At 35.3% G+C, this 19,717-nt stretch overlaps 1 protein-coding gene across 1 annotated transcript in view; it reads left to right on the top strand.

Annotated features, from left to right (window-relative positions):
* ABCA13 (ATP-binding cassette, sub-family A (ABC1), member 13) overlaps positions 1-19,717 on the top strand; it is a 170,324-nt gene that overhangs the window by 114,713 nt on the left and 35,894 nt on the right. The window contains 7 exon segments of the mRNA XM_010008365.1: positions 1,950-2,058; positions 9,401-9,455; positions 10,033-10,210; positions 13,542-13,657; positions 17,920-18,076; positions 18,927-19,180; positions 19,469-19,661. Coding sequence (XP_010006667.1) covers positions 1,950-2,058; positions 9,401-9,455; positions 10,033-10,210; positions 13,542-13,657; positions 17,920-18,076; positions 18,927-19,180; positions 19,469-19,661 — 1,062 coding nt within the window.

Genomic DNA, 19,717 nt, shown 5'->3' on the forward strand with positions numbered 1-19,717 from the left:
ACTTAATTTCTTTGAAGAATTATCTTGCTGATTGAAGAATAGGAGATCTAGTTTTTGTAGCACTTTGTAGGAACTGAACTTCAGGACAACAAAGGAGTTGCATATGAGTTTGTGAAGGAGAAAATAGAGTGGAATTAGTCCTTTTTTTTTCTTTAAACCTGGAGACATAAGATGCCATTGAGATTTCAAGCAGTTGTGAAGACCAGGTAAAGATGATTAGAAAATGTGAAAGCTGAAGCAAGCAAGAGCAGGGTAAAGCAAGGCTGCTCATTTTTAAACTAATGACTAGCAGCTTATGACAAGGAAGATGCAAGGGTGTGGGACACAGGAGAGATGACAATGGAGCTCAGAGTGGCATTTGAAAGCATGATATAGGATAGAGGAGGAGAAATCAAATGGCCAGTTACAGTATTGTAAACCTTGCCTGGTAACAGACTACAATGTGGAGGTCCAAACAAGTAGTTAGTCAGGAAAATAAATCAGAAATAATCAGTCATTAAGAGAGGGAGAGAAAATTGGAGATTAGACAGCTTGCACTGGGAAACATAGAGAAGACTGTGGCAGGAAAAGCAGTGGAAGTCTGGAACTAGTATCATAATAAAGATCATAGTGGGTATACTACAAAAAAGAAAATACAGAATGATTTGCAAGTAAAATAAAAATGTCAGTATCTGGAAATTTACATCAGTATCAAGAGGAGGCATGTGTATATGGAAGAGCACTAGATGAGAACAGTATCACAGTGGTGAGGATAGAATCTTTAGGTAACTGTATAGATGGTAATTTTAGAAAGGATCTAAGAACAGTGAAATCCTAGGAGAAGGTTGTTAAAGCAAGAAACTGTATACAAATGGTGCATTTTTCAGAATCTAGACATAAAGTGAGAATTGCCCGGCATCAACCTGACATGTACAAAATCAGATTAACAAACAGCTGATACCATCTAGGGAAAACTTAAGAGTTTTTCAACTGTATAAACAAAAAGCAGAGATGAAAAGTTGCGGTGGAGTAAGAAATGGATACTAGTCAAAGATTATTTTAGACGTGTCACTAAAATTGAAAACAAACACACATGATAATTTGATCTAGTTTTCAGGATGGGTAATGGGGGGTAAAAGGCACTATGTTTAACAGTAATGAGGCATAGAAATTAAATCGATTTCCAAAGAAAAACAAAACTCCTTGGTGTATTCAGCTTTGGGACATATCAAGCTCTCAGCAATGATTCTAGCACTTGGAAGTTTGAATGTTGAGCATATGTATTAAGTCAGGGTGATTCTGCTTGATTGGAGGATAACATATATGTTAGAGCAGATTGCTTCTCTATGCTCCTCAGAGAAACTGGCTTGCCTTGTCTGCCTTAAAATTTGTCTGGATTTATTTCCTCCATACTGGACACTGATAACCTGCTGAAGGTGGAACACAGCTTTGTCCTCTATAATAGTTTCACACCTTGTAAACAGTACCTCCTTGATTCTTTCATTCCACACTTTCTGGGATATCAGGTTCCTAGGCATTTTATGCTGTGTGTTACTTGCAGGTATTATTTAGATAAGTCTTTTTGGATTTTCAGTAGTGTTCTCCACTTTTAACACTAGTTTTACTCATCTTTTCATTTTCAATTGAAGTGGCAAATGTTATTTTTACATTGTTTTTTGTCTGTCCAACCAAATGTGTGGAAAGGAAAAGACACTGTTTCATTAAATCCAAGCATCTCAATATAGTAATTAACATAGCTGTACAGCTCCGACAGTAGGAAACAAACTGCCACACACTGTTGAAAAACCTTAATAAATTAATTTATTCTGCTTGTCCTAGTTCACCTTCTTCTACAAATAGATGTAATAACAGAATTACATATTTTTATGCAATTCTTCAAGGTATAGGAGCTTTCAGATCAGTATTTTGATTCAACCCATTTGTGATTCAGTTTTCATTTTCTCTTCCAGGTGTGGTACAATCAAAAAGGCTTCCATTCACTGCCATCTTACTTAAATGAACTTAATAACTTCATTCTATGGCTGAATTTGCCTCCTAATGTGGATTGGAGGCAGTATGGTAATAGTCCTTCTTTAAGTATTTTTTCATATCTTTTGAAAATTAGTTTTAAAATAAATTAAAATAATTTTGAGGACTACATTTTTTCATAGTATAAAGTAGGATTGCAGATTCACATTTTTCTTGGTAGAAGCTGAAAGTGGAACTTTTAATTAAACAGAAGATTTATTTGTGTAAAAAATGTAGTATATAATAAAGTAAAATGTGAATTACAGCTCTTTATGCAATATGAGATTCTTACAAAGGACATTCCTGTGGAGTAAGTGTAAATTGGTTCACCATACTTGGGATGCTAGTCCACGTGAAACCACTGCTCAAGCTTGCTTAAATGAGATCAAAGCACAACAGGGTATGAATTTGTAACTTCTTGGTCACTTTATCTCCTTATGTAAATACCGAGGGTACCCTGGAAATTCACACTTCAACATGATGTTCCATAGTATCCTGATACTCAAGGAACAGGACAGGCTGGTATATCTTCTGTACATACCAGAAGAGAGTTTAGTGTATTCGAAATCTGAATTATCTGATTCAGATAACCCTGAACTGTATATGAATGAGTTGAAGTGAAATATTCAAACTGACTTTTAAAAAAATTACTGCAGCCAAGTAATCTGCTGTTCCCACAGGTGAAATTTGAGGATGTTTTAATCTAGTTTGAAATCTGGGCTTGATGGTTCAAGCTAACTTCTGTTCACTCCAGGTCCTTTCATTTCCTAAGTTTCATTAAAGGGGAATTAGTTTGTTTTAGAGGAATTTAAAAATAGCTTTTAACCAATGTTAAAAGCATTTTTTAAATGGTAGGATGATTGTCTGTAATGGTAAGAGTATTTTCAGTGTTTATAATGGAGAAGGAAGAAAAAAGATGAAAATCAGTGAAAAGGGGAAGGAATCCTGATTATCTGGATACAAAAAATTAAGAGAAGTTTCCAGAATGTCAATGAAAAAAGAATAATGGCTTGTTTTCAAGATGGCTGAGGGGTTTTTTTTATCTAAATGAATTAGGAGAAAGAATCAAAGGTAATGTGTTTCTGCAGGAAGTTTGAATGAAATTAAATCAGGCATTTTAATAAGAATTTTTAATAGAAATTGATTTTAAATTATTTCCCTGCACTTCATGAATAGTACTGATGCTAACTTGTTTTCTGTAGCATTAGATATCCCATTCTGGAACTTAAATGTTTCACTACCCTTACTTTTAAGTCTGTCATGGAGACTTGGGGATTTACCATCCAAATTACAGTAAGAGAAAATTATAGTTGTCCCAACAATTCTGGAAATGTTATATGTTATGTTGTGGCATGACAGAAACACAATACGCAAAACAGTTTTCAATAAATATTTGAAGTCTTGTACTGTCACCTGTACAACTACGGGCTCTCTACATAATCTTCTAGCAGAATATGCTGGCCAAGTCTCTGCAGAAGTAGAGTTTATGGACTAGAAAGCAGTTTGTTTGTGTGTACACCTATTGGAGAGGTGCAATAAAGATGGATTGATCATCCTCTTGAGACATAATGCAGAGCAACCTGTCAGAGAAATCCTAGAAAGAGAAGTCATGTCACCTACCTATCTGTATGTATCTGTACACACACATACATACGTGTATATATGCATATGTATATCTATATTTCAAAAAACCTCAAGTTTTCTGATGCTATCATGAGGCACTCTAGCTTATTTCACTTTGTCTTTTAACTATCTCTTTTTTAGGGATACTGCTCTGATGGAGAAGAATTATTTATATGCTTTTCTTTTTAAGATGATCATATGCAGTCCTGTAAATTAGCTGTCTGGAGATTACATATGGTGTTTTAACAACAATTGTTTTTGTTGTTGTTTTTTTTTGCAAACTCTGTTTTATATACAAGATCACTTCTGAAATATTATTGGAAGTTGCTTTGAGGAAGCTTGCTAGGATATTGTAGAAATGCAGCTTTGTAATTCTGACTTGCATTACTGCCATGTTTTTTGTTTGTTGTTTTGTTTTTTTTTCCAAATGACACCTTTTTCCTGTCAACAGGACTAGAGCTTTTGTCTTACTTTTAGGTAGTATAAAAATAATTTGACCCTTGAAAAGGGAGCGTGAGAATACAGTCTTTCCTTTCTTCACAAAAAAATAAATTTTGCTTTACTGCAAGAGATGCACTTCAATTGAGTAGAACTTTATCATGGATAGAAGCAGAGTAGCAACTATTGTAATGAAAAGGCCTTGAAGGAGGTCAACAGCTTATTTAAATGCTCACAAATACTGAGGAACCCTTTAAATTAGCAGTAATATCCTGTGGTTATTTCTTGAGCATGAACCCTGTAGGAGGTCTCTCAAATTCTCTGGAGGAGGCAAGAGTCCTTACAGGCAGTGTGCCTAGTTCTGCCTGCTTTGCTCACAGGGACAGACGTATTCACTTTCATAGGACATCAATAGTACTGGTCCCAGTTTGTGATGCGTTTTAGTGATAAGGAGCTGAGAAGGAGGCTAAATAAATCACATACAGAATCACAGAATCTTAGGGGTTAGAAGGGACCTCGAAAGATCACCCAGTCCAATCCCCCTGCCAGAGCAGGGTCACCCAGAGTACATCACACAGGAACGTGTCCAGGTGGGTTTTGAATGTCTCCAGTGAAGGAGACTCCACATCCTCTCTGGGCAGCCTGTTCCAGTGCTCTGTCACTCTCACAGGAAAGAAGATTTTTCTGATATTTACATGGAACCTCCTATGCTCCAGTTTGCACCCATTGCCCCTTGTCCTACAACTGGACATCACTGAAAAAAGCCTGACTCTGTCCTCCTGACACTCACCCTTAACATATTTGTAAACAACGATGAGGTTGCCCCTCAGTCTCCTCCAAGCTCAAGAGACCCAGCTCCCTCAGCCTTTCCTTATCAGGGAGATGTTCCACTTCCTTAATCTTTGTGGCTCTGCCCTGGACTCTTTCAAGCAGTTCCCTGTCCTTCTGGAACTGAGGAGCCCAAAACTGCACACAATACTCCAGCTGTGGACTCACCAGGCCAGAGCAACAGAAGTTAACCAGATTGATTTCTGTCAGTTTATCATAGTTAATGGATCCAATATCTATTTTTGAACAGCAGTTCAGGAATACTTGTATAAAAATAGCTCATATCTGTCCCATGTGGATAGCTACCTCTACCTTCATAGTGGTATAAGTCTGTGATTCTGTTTTATCAGTTGAATAAATCAAACTCATCTGTCTTACTGGAAAGAAATCCAAGTATATTTTGTTTTCTAGTGGGTTATAAGTTCAGTGACAGGTAATTAAAATGAACATGTTAAAAAATATAAGAGAACATAAGGTGTGCTGGGCTTTTGTGAAAACTAAAACTCTGGCTGGTCTTCTAGTTTATGCAAATGATGTTCATATGTTTTAAAATCTCTTTTTGAGATGTTATATTCTTACAATTATTTTATGTGTCTGTGAGCAAATAAAATATCAAATAATGAGAAATTAAAACCTAAAAGGCAAAATTTTTTTGCTTCAGCTTAAGATAAAAATTCTGATTAGGTAAATGTTATACTTCACAGCTAATTGTATACAGTTGAGTCAGAATGTCTTATCATCCTGGAATATAGTGGAAGGACTATTACCTGCCTCTTAGTGTAAGGCTATATAAAGAAAAAAGGAGTGGTAGTCATCGATAAAAATGACTGTAAAATACAGTGGTCAAAAGAAGTTACATTATTACTCAAAAAACAGAAATGTATCAATATAGAGAGGCCTTGTGTGATGCAGCTTCCCCATCTCAAGACTTCAAGTAATTGATTTTTTAAAAACCTTTCATGCTAGGGCTCATTGTAAGCATTCATAGAGCATCCTTATTTATTTCAGATTTTTTCTTAAGAAGAGCTGAAGGGATTGAGACCAATTTTCAGCTGAATTTCAGTGGAAAGTGACTTTATACTCTCCTGATTGCTTTGCAAATGCTAACTTTAAGCCTCTTGTCAAAGGAAATGGTGAAATGGCATTTAATAGGAACCTTCTTAACCATATCTTGTTTTTTGGGGGAAAGTAAAATATATCATTATAGTAAAAAATTTATCAAATGCAAAAGACCCTCATGCTCCAGACTAATTGAAGAATTTAAAATAACAAACAAAAGGCAAGAATGATATTTAATATATTGATAAAAATTTTAATTCTAATATAGAACTGAACTTTGCTTAACACAGTCATACTTTGGTTAATTCTAATTCAGCAGCTGTGGGAAATGTAATCTCAGCTGTGTGTGTAAATTTTCAAAAATGCAATCCTGCGTTTCATGTACGTAGTATGAATGAAAATTGACTGTAGAAATTTGTTATTTTTAAGAAGAGAAATTACTTTTTGGTACTCTTCCATTGAAGGAAATTAATTCAGTGCAATTTGCTTTTTGATCAATATTGTATGATACAAGACTGCAAGGAGCATTATGTTATTTAATGTAATGAGATTTTTATTTCTCCTATCAATTAATTTTTTTTTCACAGTCTGTGTTTTTTCAGTACTAGGGAGTTATAGTGAGTGGTGTATTTCTGTTTATGGAACCCAACTCAACTGATGTAGTCTTGTTAAATAGCAATGAAGTGCCCTGAAAGTTCAGTTAGTTTTCTTTTGGGATCTGTGCACTTAGTAAGGACAGGCCATGAACATTTCAGGAGAGAGATAATTTCCAGACTCATTAAATATTCCTGAGCAGAAGTTATTTATTGTAAAATATTTGATGTGATTGTTGGTCTCTGTTACATTTTGCATATTTCATTAAGTCCCTGTGGGTTTTTTTTTTAAAAAAAAGTTTTAGCAGTGCAGATGATCATCTATAAAATTCATTTACTATGTTCTCAAAACTTATGTAAAAGTGGGCAAGTCTGTGTTTATGAGCATGAATTCACTTGCACAGGAAATTTCACGAGGATTAATTTATAGCTCTGGTTTTGCTAGTGCATATTTTTCTTACTGAATACCATAGATAGTTGACAGAAGTACAGCAAAGGGATACAATTTAGATCAGCCTGGATTAATTCATGGTACATAGCAGAGATCCCACCTTAATTCCTGGCAAATTGCCCCTGTTCTGGATACTTTAAAGGCAATAAGTCCCTACCACAGTCCACCTGACAGGTTTACCTGTCTCACAATTCTGGGAAAAGGCATGTGAATCAATAGGACCTATGGGTCTCTCAAGTCTTGGCATTTCATGATCATGGGCAGTATTTTAAAATTTTCAGCCTCTATAAATTCTACTCCTTGAGCTGGAGCAATTTTACTGTAGGATTTTACTCATCTGAAGCTCGAGGGAGGACAGTTTTGTTAGAACATTCAAAGTCTTGATCATGAAGTCAAAACCAGAACTTGGCTCATGGCTGTAAAAGAGGAGATTTGAAAGATTTATCTTTGCTCTTTGCCAATCTAGCTGAGCTCTAGTGAGTACAAGAAGCCAATTCCATGTTGTTAACTTCTTATTTTAGTGCTTCTGAAATGATCAGGATTCCTACTTCCCAAAAGCTTTCCTCCACTGTAATTAGATTAAGTCTGAAAATCAGATTTTTTTACTTTTTTTTTTTTTCAAATCCAATCTTAAAAGCAGTTCAGATTGATTTCAATTTACGTGTACAGGAAAAATCTGTTTTGCTTCCATTTTTAGCTACTAATTTCTAACTCAAAAGGAATTTTATATATATATATATATATATACACACATATATGAAAATAAAACATTCTTGTTTCTGACATCCACACCTTTATTCAACCTTTGAAAAAGCTTAGAAAAAATTTATGGGAATGAAACTTTTATCTGTCATGCTACTTTTCCTTGACATGAATAGAATTTTGGCTAAGACTTGGTTCCACTGGGAAAATACAGTTTTCTTTGATATGCCTATTTTGGGTTCAGAACAAATAGCAGCTATTGTTTAAAAAATTAATGGTGAAAAAAAGAAGAACAAAAGAAAACTTTAAACAGTCCCTCTAGGCAAATGACATGAAAGACTTCTGCAAATAACCTTATCAGCTTGAATCTTCTTTTGATTTGTTAACTACTATTGGGCTTCAGTGCACAGCTTTTAACTGCATTTGAAAAATCTTTACCTTCTGATAGTTTTATGTGTGAGTCATCATCCTCTCTTGTACAGTTTTACCCCGCATAGTGACTTAGATGTTCAGGTTACTTTGGCCTGAAGTTGAGGAATGAAAAATTAAAGGGGCAAAAAACCCCCGTGTAGATGTATTCAGTCAGATTGCAGTGTTACAGGAACAAAGACAATTTCTATCTTCATACATCTGGTCTCTAACAAAATATAATGAAGTGTGTTCAATTAAGTTGTAACTCGTGGAGTCCAGCTAAGGCAAACAATGATTTATTTCTTTGCTAAAGATCTGAGAAGTTTTATAATAGCTGTTAGGATGAATTTATTTTACTTCTTTTTAAATTGGGAACAGCATAGCTTTATATCAGTACTCTAATGAGATGGTCCTGGTTTAATCTCACTGCAGGTATTTCCAGGTGGCATTATATTACAGCTGGCACACCTGTTCACATGCAGAAATAATCCAGGAACAGCATCAAGACCAGTTGGACAGTTGCACTGACAAATTTTTGCACATGCATACATACCCACCCCTTTTTCTTCTTTTCCTTGAAAGAAAAAAAGTAAAAAAAAGACAGATCTTGTTTTCATAAACTACCTTCTGATTCCAAAGTTCATTTTGCTAGGTTGTTACAGGTTGGTTGTACCAAGAACCATAATAAGTTGTAAAACACATTGCCTACTCAGGAGTGTTCCTGGTCTCCCAAACTAGGTATCTTTTTAATTTAATGCTCTTCAGTTTCCATCTTAAGTGTGTGTTGGTTTGGGTTTTGTTTGTTTGGGTGTTTTTTTTTTCTTTGGTTGGTTGGTTGGTTTGGGTTGGGTTTTTTGTTTTTTTTTTTTTTGTTTGTTTGGTTTAGGTTTCTTTTTTTGTTTCTTTTTTTGTGTGTGTGTGAATTTGACTAAACAGTTTTTCTCTGCAAAATATCAGCAATCCAAAAGTATTTTTAAAAGTTATAAAATACCAATTATATATATTTCAATAATGACCTACCTTACTCAGTAAGATTAGGTATATGAACAAATTCTATTTAATCTATGTGTGTAATTAATTCTATTAATTAGATTTTTATGGATCCAGCCTGGAAATCACTCAACAGGTGCCAGTATTTGGTTTGACAGCTTCATGGTTGACCTCTTGCTATTCCTTATTAAGGATTTAGCCTTTCCTTTTGTCTTGTGTAATAAGTCAAGAGTGTAGTCTAGAACTTGTAGCCCTGATATAGCATTTACTATTTAATAATTTATTTTTCTTTTCACAGGGATCACACTCTACAGCCAACCATATGGAGGAGCCTTGCTGGATGAGGACAAAATGTGACTAAACTTTTTCAAATATATAATAGCTGCAATGTGCAGGCAATTGAAATTATTAATTCAATAAGCATGTATGTTGCATGCAATAGATGTGACTTCACAGATGCAGTTCAGTTCCACTGAGTATAGTGTTTTATCTAGGCTGGTGTTTGCATCTCAAGCCTGCTGTTTACATCAGATATGGTTGTCTTATTTTGCAGGGAAGAACTCTGAATTTATGCTGACTACACTTTTCAGACTGTTTTGAACAGGTCATGACATTGTCAAACACATAAACTTTTTTTATGATTGTCAGGTTTTTAAATTTTAATTTTCTGTAGAGGGGGAAACATATAAAAAATCTTCTCTTTACTGTTTGGACTTTCTGCTCTGTAACTGAAGTATAGTTTTGTAACTTAACACATCATCTTGCTCCTCTAGTTACATGTTGGCAGTATACAAACAGTGTTTGCAAACAGGATTAAGATCCTCATGTTTAGTGTTGCTTTGATAAGAAGTTGGCCTTGAAAATGTTGGGGTTTGGTGAGGGTTTTTTCCCCATTGTGTTTTCATTATGCCATTTTTCTTTGTACCCTAGAATGGAGAATGTTCGTCAGTGTGGGGTAGCACTGTGTGTCATGTTGGGCTTCTCCATCCTTACGGCATCTGTTGGAAGTGCTATAGTGAAGGACAGAGTATCTGGCAGAAAACGTTTGCAGCACATCACAGGCCTGGGTTACAAAACTTACTGGCTTGCTAACTTCTGCTATGATATGGTACGTATCATGTGGGGCAGCATGTGCTTAGGTGTGAATTTAACTAGGAGATTTGTACTGTGCAGAGCTACAGATCTCAGCTGTCATTTTAACAAGCAATTGGACACAATTCCTACTTTAATATGTCAGATAAAAATCTTTAAGGCTGGAATAGTGTTCTTCATTTTACAAAGCTGAATATTAAGGTAGAATGTATGCTAACGTTAGGTTCCTACACTATTTTTCAAATCAAAGGATGCTATTTAATCAACCTAGACAGAGAGAATCTTTCACACAAAAGTTCATAGCAGGAATTTCTGTGGTTTGAGTTGCCACTGGCAAAATCTTTCAGATTATTGGAGAAGCCTGAAGATAGTAGTGAGCTAATTTAAAGGCATGATCATGTTGTTTGTTGGTGTTTAATATGAGAGGTACTCATAACTGGTACCTTCTGGCAAGATAGACAGTACAAAATATTATTCATGACTTCACATACACAGAATGTCCTTCATCAGAAATGGGTGAAGTCTCTGTCCTGAATTTATTTTTTCACTCAAAATATTTTCTACCATTGTTAGCATTATAGATAGTGTTGTCTGCATGAAGTTCATTAGCAAATCTCAAAATCTTATGTTCTTTTGAAAGTACTGCAAAAGTTACTAGTTTTCTCTAAATCTTATGCTTTTAATCACATGGGAAAACAGGAATGTCACTGACGTGCAGGTCAGCTTTAAGCCAATATAGTTAAATGAAATAAGAATTTTTATTTGCCTTCTGCAAACGTAAGAAGTTGTTTTCTCTTCAGGCCAATAAGCAAATGTGGTGAAATAAAATTAACTTTCTCAAGTCACTGCTGGTCCCCATCACTGATTTTTCATCAGCTGTGTAATGGAGCTTGTTTGGATTCCATTTAAGCATGAATTCCTCAAATTATCTTCTAATATCTTTTTCAAGGTGACTCCCTAAAAACTAAAATGAAAAATCACTACATTATATATGTGTGTATATATATATATCTGTGTGTATCTATGCGTGTATTTATATGTAAGGCATACATATACCTCCCTTACTGAAAGGTTTTTCTATAATTCATTTATTGTGAGGCCTGCTTTGGTATTACTTGAGTGTTTGGATGGGAAGTTAAGATTAGGTCTGCTTCTGGGAAAGGGATAGAATTACTGGTTTTAAATAACCTGGGTGCTGTGTGCTGGTAGTTCACACCTCAAAGAAGATCTTTTGGATTGGGAGATTGGTTTCAGAGGCAATAGTGAACAACAGGGGTCACTTGGATTTTTCAAAAGTAAAGGATTGCTGGTTGCAGAGAAGGGACTCAAACTTCCTGCACTTTGCTCAACACACTGGATCATGGAAGGAAGAGCTGGGATCTAGCATAGTCAACACAAACGTGAACTAGCCTGGTCAGGAACAGAGATTTTTGGAACACTCTCTATTCTCATTCAGACTATTCTAAATCTGAAACACTAGACTTCACCCATCCATGCTTGAAATCAGGATTTTCACACTTGAGCAAACTGGAAGTAAAAGCACATTTCTCCAAATGTTACTTACTTGACCAGCCAATCTTTGTACTCTTTTTGGTGGTATGTCAGATAAGAGGTCTTGGTCAAGAGCTCAGTTCTTTGTCATTCAGTTTCTCCTTGTGCAGCAAAGTCAACTCCTCATTATTTTCTGCCATGTCTTCCTTTGAAAGTGTTCTCACAAATTCAGCATGGTACTGCATGATCAATCATGATCTGAGAAAGAACAGACACTGCTTTAAATGCTAATTGTGTTGCAGATCATTTAGGGACACTAAACATATGAATATATGAACTGTCAAATTTAAAATCCCTCTACATATTTTAAGTATTAGAGACTGTGTTCTGTATTATTGGTAGCATAATCTTTATTAGACCTGCAGAGTTATTTGATTTATGAAATTGCTGTCATAAGAATCAGGTTGCTCCTACTATATTGATATATGTGAATGTTCAACAAATGGAAAATGTGTCAGTACTAAGAAAATTTCATAACAAATATAGATTTTTTTTTTCAGATTAAGTTTCTGTCATTAGATTGGCAAAACCAGGGTTCTTTTATTTGTGCATGCCAATCTTCTGTAACACATCATGGTTTCAATTAAGATTTCTAATATAATTTAATGTTTAAACTAATTTATTTATCGAAAAAAAGTCCCATGTCTGCTGAAATATACTGAGACTCTGATGCCGTGTGACTTATCTACTGTATTGCTTAGCTCCAGGAGAGCTGAAATCTAAATTTATGGAGTGGTATGGTATATGGCACTGGAAAGGTACACTGTGAACAAGATGGCAGTATTACATCTGTCTACATTTCATTTCTTCTCTTTAAAAAAAAAGTCTGTCTTTCTATTGACAAAGACGTGACACCATCTAGCTTTATTTTGAACAGGTTTGCATTGTACTTCTATTTTTTAATTATTTTTTTAAAAAATTAACAGTGAGGATGTCATTCTTCTGCACAGAATACTTAGTTAGATCTTGATTTTTTTCATCTATTGCAGTTTCATCTCAGAATCTCAGTTATATTAGGATAGGGTTCAATATGTAGAAGCAGAAATGGAGGCAACCACTGTGCTAAGCTCAGCTTCAATGTACAGAGCAGTCAGACACTGAGAATGGAATGGAAGTGAGCAAATCTTGCCATTGCTCATTGCAAGCAGAGCCCATCTCTCTTGAATACTTGAATATGAATCCCCTGTACCAATCACATCCTCTCCCCTTTAAGTATTTGGTTAACATTATGTCAAGAAACTAAACAGAGAAACTGTTTTCCCTGATGCCTAATGGATGTAACTCTTCTAAATATTCTGTCTGTTCCCATTAAGAGTTGTCATTTATTTAATCAGCTCACATGGTCCTTCATTAAGACTCTTTTAAAATTGTATTCTTACTGTTCTCCTATGACTGAAGCACTGATCAGTGAAACTGCTATTTCTGAATCCAAGACTCTGCCTTCACAGTAAAATTTGATGTTTTGGAGCAGTAGTCCCATGTGGACTAATTAGCTGGAAGAGTTATCTTGTTAAATGGATGTATTGGAAAGGTCAGCAGAAATGGAATTAAGGGGAATATTCTTTAGTCAGATTTTATTTTGTTAGGCTGTTTTATGTGAGTATGTGTAAGAGGGGTAGTTTCACAGCAGATGTGGATTATGAAATCTCAGAGCTCTTCTGCCTAATTCTTCCTAATTTATAGTGTAATTATATTGCAAATATGGAAAAGTTAATTTGTAGAGCGCTTTTGTGATAATTAAGTAAGACCAGTAAGAGATGCTTACCTGCTCAGTGCCTTTTCTCTTTTCTTTCTAGCTGTTTTACATGATTCCAGTCACCCTGTGTGTTGGTGTTATTAGTGCCTTCCAGCTATCAGCCTTCACTTTCCGAAAAAACTTGGCAGCCACTGGTCTCCTGCTGATACTTTTTGGGTATGTGATTGGAAATGCTACTATGGAATTATAGCTTGTAAGAAACAAAACAGAAATCTTTAGGCTTGGTTTGCACCTGCTGCTGGATGCATGATTTTCTCTCTTTGGAAATGATTATGATTCAGCAAAAGATAGTGAGAAAACAGGTTGAAACACGAGTTTGAAAGTTCCTTGCAGAAGGTGGAGGCAGATCTGTTCGCACATTAAAAAAAGCCACCCACCACCAGATAGAAAACAACAAACAACAGAAAAACTAACACAACCAAATCCAAATTGGAAAAGTCTCAGAAAACTCTCAGCCTGTGTAACAATCATTTGCTTATAGAAACTGATTATGTGTTATCTTCTAGAAAATGAGGGAATCATAAAAGTCAGGTCAGAATTTCAGTGCTTAGCTCTGCAGAATATAATGAAGAAGGTAAGAACTGGTTGTCTTTTATTACAGTTCTGCCCATTTTCTCTAATTCTGTAATTGTACATTGTTCGAAGAATTTATATTTCCAATGAGAAGTCTGTTCAACATGGAGTACTGGGCTGGTTGGAGATTTGTCTTCAAATAGTACTGTGAGAGAGGAAAGTCCTCCCATATCACCTTCTTGCTTAGTTTCCTGTGAAAAAAGTTATAAAAAGTTAAAATAACTGGTTAAACAGAGGACTGATTTCTCTGTAGCAATAGAGCTGTTGAGCCCTGGACTCAATCAAACTAATGATCCATCTAATTCTGTTCTTTTAACTCTTCCTATGTGCAGTCCCAGGTAATGTGAGAAATGCTGAAGATGAATAGTTACAGGATAATGTTCTGAGAAGATATTTCTTCCTTATCTCAAGCAACTAATTGTTGTTAACTTTGCAGAGAATAATGCATGTCTTAAAAGATAGATGTTTATATAATGAAATACAACCGCTCCATTAGAGAATCACAGGGAAGGAAAGTAGAAAGGTCTTTCTGCAAGATCAGGATGTATTCCATTCCAGGAAAAAGTCTCAGATAAAGACTTAAAAAAAAAACCAAACCCAAAAGCTTGTATTTCATCTTGAAACTGTTTTCAAGCTCTCATGCCACCAATAATACTGCTTTTGGAAAACTCTTTCAGTATCTCCATAGTGGACGTATTCTTTGAAATTCCAGTCTAATTTTGGAGCCTTATTTGGAGCCATACCTGTAATATGCCCTCATTAAACAGCTTTTTTTTGAGCCCAAACAAGTTAAGTCCTCTCCAGCAAAAAGGCCCTCCCATTCCCTGGGTAATTCTATTTATTACTTTTCCCTCCAATTTAAGCTCATGGTGGGCGTGAGTGGCCAGACTGGTAGGTAATATTCTAGAGGTCATGACACCCATCATCTTGTAAACAACTTGGATAACACATCTACAGTTTACACTTTTATTCTCTTTGTGTCACTCTTGTCTTCCTTCCCCTTCCTTCGGCACTACTACCAATTAATTCTTGCAAGTTAAAGGCAGAAATTCTTATCAGCCTTAGTGCAAAGACTTTACACTGCTAAATCTTACCCCTGTTCTTTTTTGTTACCTTTACAACTGTTGAAACCTTCTTGTAATCCAGTTGCTGTGACCCTGGTGTAAAAATAAGCATCTATAGACATTTCAGTCAAGCAGCAGATGAACCATACAGAACATGCTTGTATGCCTGCTGAAGTTATGATATGTGGTGTGCTGTAGGCTATGGTCTTGCCCACAGTACACTACTAAATCCCATGTGCTAAGTTATGCAGGCATTGTTGTAAAATGTTGTGTTAAAATTTGGGTATTCCAGAAGAAATAAGCATTGTCTGAAAAGCTGGACTGAATTAAAATTATTTTTTTTGTTGCCTGCAGATGCAGCTTAATCATCTCAGCATAATCCCTTTTGCACTGTTCAGCTTTGGCTGATGTAACAGATACTATAGTGATTTTTATCAAGAAGGTCTATGTATTCTATGTGTATTAACATGTATTAAAGACACAAAAACTGTCAGTCAGTAAGTTTAATGTGTCTCAAGGACCCTCTGATGAATTTCAGATTTGCCACTCTTTCTATTCCACCCTTTGCTCAGTCTAACTACTCTACAATTGTGATGAAGCCTATTGTGGTAATTTTATCTTTTCCCAGTACTATGCTTGTAATTCGCATTTAAATGCATTTCAGAATGCATTTTTTCCTTTAAAAATTTTATTTTTCTTTTCAGGGCACACTTACATAGTATTTCTGATCTAGAATAAAGGTAAAAATAGCCCAGTTATGTGAGAATTTAAGCTGTTTGCCATGAAGGGTGTATGCTTGAAAGAATAAGTAACAATTTTCTAGTGTGCTACTTTAAAACTGATTTTCTTTAAAAATGTAATCGTTTCTTAACTAAACTGCATTTTTTCCTTTTTTAGCTGACAGCAAAAGTGTTCTATAGTGCAACTGTTTAAGTACTTTTCTCCAAAATGCTCTATCGTTCATACTTCGAAAATAACAAATTACAGCTGAAGCTGGAGGAAAGGAAAGTTAGGATAGAAATGTAGGTGTGACTGGCAGCTGCTTTAAAGGCTGCATTTGAACATTATGCAACTCTAGTATTCTAAGGGTCTTACTCATTTCTTAGCAGCTATAAGCAAGCAAATAAAATTTTGCTTTAATTTACAACAGAGTAATAGCACTCTAAATATTGTTTCTTTCCCGAGCTGTTTCCTAGGATGGGCTTGTGTTTACAGTATTGTAATTCACAGCAACAGCTAGGAAAGTGATATTGGTATGTGCAGGAAGGGAAGAAAAGATTGAGTGATTAAGACTGGCAACAGGATGCTGAAAAGTATAGTGTGATCTTGAATACTTAGGATCTTCGTTTGAGACCCAAACATTAACATTTGACCTTTATTTTCCTGTACACTGAGGATAATATCCCCATTTCTTCGTAGCAAGATTTGAGTGTTTGTTTATTAAGGTAAAAGATCCTGGCATTCTTAGATGAAGAAAGTTCATCTGTAAACTGCATAACATTGAATTTAAGAGATTTTGATGGCTCATAATCTAACCTACTGTTTAAAGCAATGAAGAAGTGAATTCATAGATTTTTGGCTAGTTGCTCTTGCATTAAGCTCACTATTAAAACAATTATATATACATATATTAATACTATTTAAGAAACTGTTATACATGCAACTATATCTATATATACTACATGTACAGTGATATCTATGCTCCTTCAGTATGTATACTGCTTAATAGATGTATCTTGTCCTATGTTGAATGGAAAACAAACTTCCTTTCCATGACATTCATGCTCATTAAATTGCCTGGGCTTTTTTTTTAAGTCTGGCTAGACATACCTTACTTTTTATAAAAAAAATATGACTGCTCCATTTTGTCTAGATGTCATTGGTAGTACCAGAATGGAGTGTGCCTTCCCTCCCTCTTTAAAGGTTTGGATTGAAAATGATGCAGCCATGGACATGCTGTCTTTTCATCATTGTGCTGTGAAATGCACTATTTTTTGATGGCAACTGCTCTACTGATAATCTGTTCTAGATACTAACAGTACTAACACAATCTCTGGTGAATTTCAGTTCTCAAATATCACTGACACAAATAGGACTGATGCCTTTCTTTCTTTCTTTCTTTCTTTCTTTCTTTCTTTCTTTCTTTCTTTCTTTCTTTCTTTCTTTCTTTCTTTCTTTCTTTCTTTCTTTCTTTCTTTCTTTCTTTCTTTCTTTCTTTCTTTCTTTCTTTCTTTCTTTCTTTCTTTCTTTCTTTCTTTCTTTCTTTCTTTCTTTCTTTCTTTCTTTCTTTCTCTCCTCCCTCGCTTTGCTCACTCTCTCCTACTTTCTTTTCTTTTTTTATTCTTTTTGTCTTTCTTTGTTTCTATCTATGAAAGCCTTTCAGAAAAGTTGATTGCTCCACAGCCGTGATTTAAGCTTAAAATATTTGGTTTTAATTCTTTCACTGTGTAAGAGGCTTGCTAAGATGCATGGTTTTGCAATCACTCAAAAATCAGAGCTGTGAGTTTCCTGGAACATGCAGTTAGTTGATGTATGCAAAAATGGATCATATCTGCCTATCACATGGCAGTAACTATGTGTACATTTACAAAATCATAAGGTAATTTGATGAAGAAAATATACTCTGATTTGTCCTTTCTATTCAGTTGATCACAAGAGTTGTTTGCATATCTTAAAAATAAGGAGCAACTATTGAGGTTTTTTCTAGTCTGAAAACTGCCTTTTATTTGTGAGGTGAAAACATACCTTATTTGTGATAATTTTGTTTCTTCAAACTTTCAGGTATGCAACTTTACCATGGATGTATCTTGTATCCAGATTCTTCTCAAGTTCAGATGTAGCTTTTATTTCTTACATCTCCTTGAATTTTGTATTTGGCCTGTGTACCATGCTGGTGACACTCTTACCTCGTTTGTTAGCTATAGTTTCCAAAGTGCAGGTCAGTATAAAACCTTTGCTTTACATTGCTCACAAGTGAAATGTATGCACACGTGTGTGTTACACATTCACGATTTTCCTGTCCTAGTGTATCCTGAGTTGATTCTGACTACCTTGAATGTTAACTTGTTCATTAAAAAGAAATAATAAAAAAATAGCAGCAGGGTAATAATGGAAAAATGGTTTTAATTGAAACCTTGAAATTTTCCAGGCCATTAAGTTGTAATTGGCACATAATGGCAAATGTTTTGCTCCATTGAATAGAGGACATGCATTGTAAAATTGGTTTGAATAATATTGACATAAAAGACAAGCCACATATTCCTAGGATCTGTAAGGTACTCTATGAATAGTAATATGCATTGTCACTCCATGTATGTAATTGTTACTACTCATAATGGTAATCAAGCAATTTGACGGAGACATATTAATATCTATGCATGCACCAGGCGAAAAACTGGACGTTGGAGGTAAAATCTGATTCACCTCTCCCTCAAGTTTGGAGACAGATTTGGCGTTGACTTGGGTTTAAGTTGATGATTTAGAATTAATAACATTCAAATATTAAAATTTTAAGAAAGCAGAATTATAATGGTGACGTGTTTTGTTACTGTCTGTGATCCTCCACTAAATGGCCCTAGGCAGTCTAAAAAATACAATGTGATGAACCCTGCCTCAAAATAGCTCACAATATGCTCTTCTCAGTTCACCTTGAGTGAGATTTGAATGCTGTGTCCAGCTTTGTAAGTGTGCTTAATATGCTGTTGGTGAAAACTAATTTTTTTTCCCTTTTTTTTTTTTTTCTCCACCTCCATCCTTCCTTTCCCCTTCCTTGCTGAATCTTAATACAGACTTTTCAGAACATCTACAATATCCTCAAATGGGTCTTCATTGTATTCCCACAATTCTGCTTAGGCCAGGGTTTAATAGAGCTTTCGTACAATCAGATCAAGTTTGACCTGACCAGCAACTTTGGAATAGACTCATATGTGAGCCCCTTTGAGATGAATTTTCTGGGCTGGATTTTTGTGGACATGGCTCTGCAGGGAACATTACTGCTTCTTTTACGACTCTTTCTTCATTGGGATCTCCTCCAGAAACCAAGGTGTGTTACCATTTTTATTCTGCCATAGTAGGTACTGAACTAATTTTTTAAGAAAGAAAATGTTGGATTCCTTTGAACAGCTGAAGGTAAATAAGTCTGATAACATGGTTAACCTGAATTAATGGAAACTGCAGAAAAAAGTAGGAGTAGTTCCTATTTCCCTTGGGTTCTGCCGAGATTTGATCACCAAGCTTTAAGGGATTGCAACCAGCGAAATAAAACAGAGTTATCCAGAGTACAGAAATGTCCACTTTGCCATGTGTCATTTGCTATCATCTTCTGTTTTAGGGGTCAATGTTCATTTAACAGCATGGTCAGTCCTTCAGAAGATGTTGATGTAGAAATGGAGAGACAGCGACTCTTTGGTGGAAGAACTGGTAATGATGTCCTTCTTCTGTACAACCTCAGGAAGTGTTATGGAGGTGTCAGTAAGAAGAATGCGGCTGTGGAAAGCATAAGCTTGGGAATACCAAGGGGAGAGGTAAAGCATTTTCTTCTTTTCCTTTTAGAAAATAACACATTATTCTGAGAAACTGT

The sequence above is a fragment of the Chaetura pelagica genome, unplaced genomic scaffold (assembly GCF_000747805.2).
Source record: "Chaetura pelagica isolate M959 unplaced genomic scaffold, ChaPel_1.0 scaffold71, whole genome shotgun sequence".
In the NCBI taxonomy this organism is placed as follows: Eukaryota; Metazoa; Chordata; class Aves; order Apodiformes; family Apodidae; genus Chaetura; species Chaetura pelagica.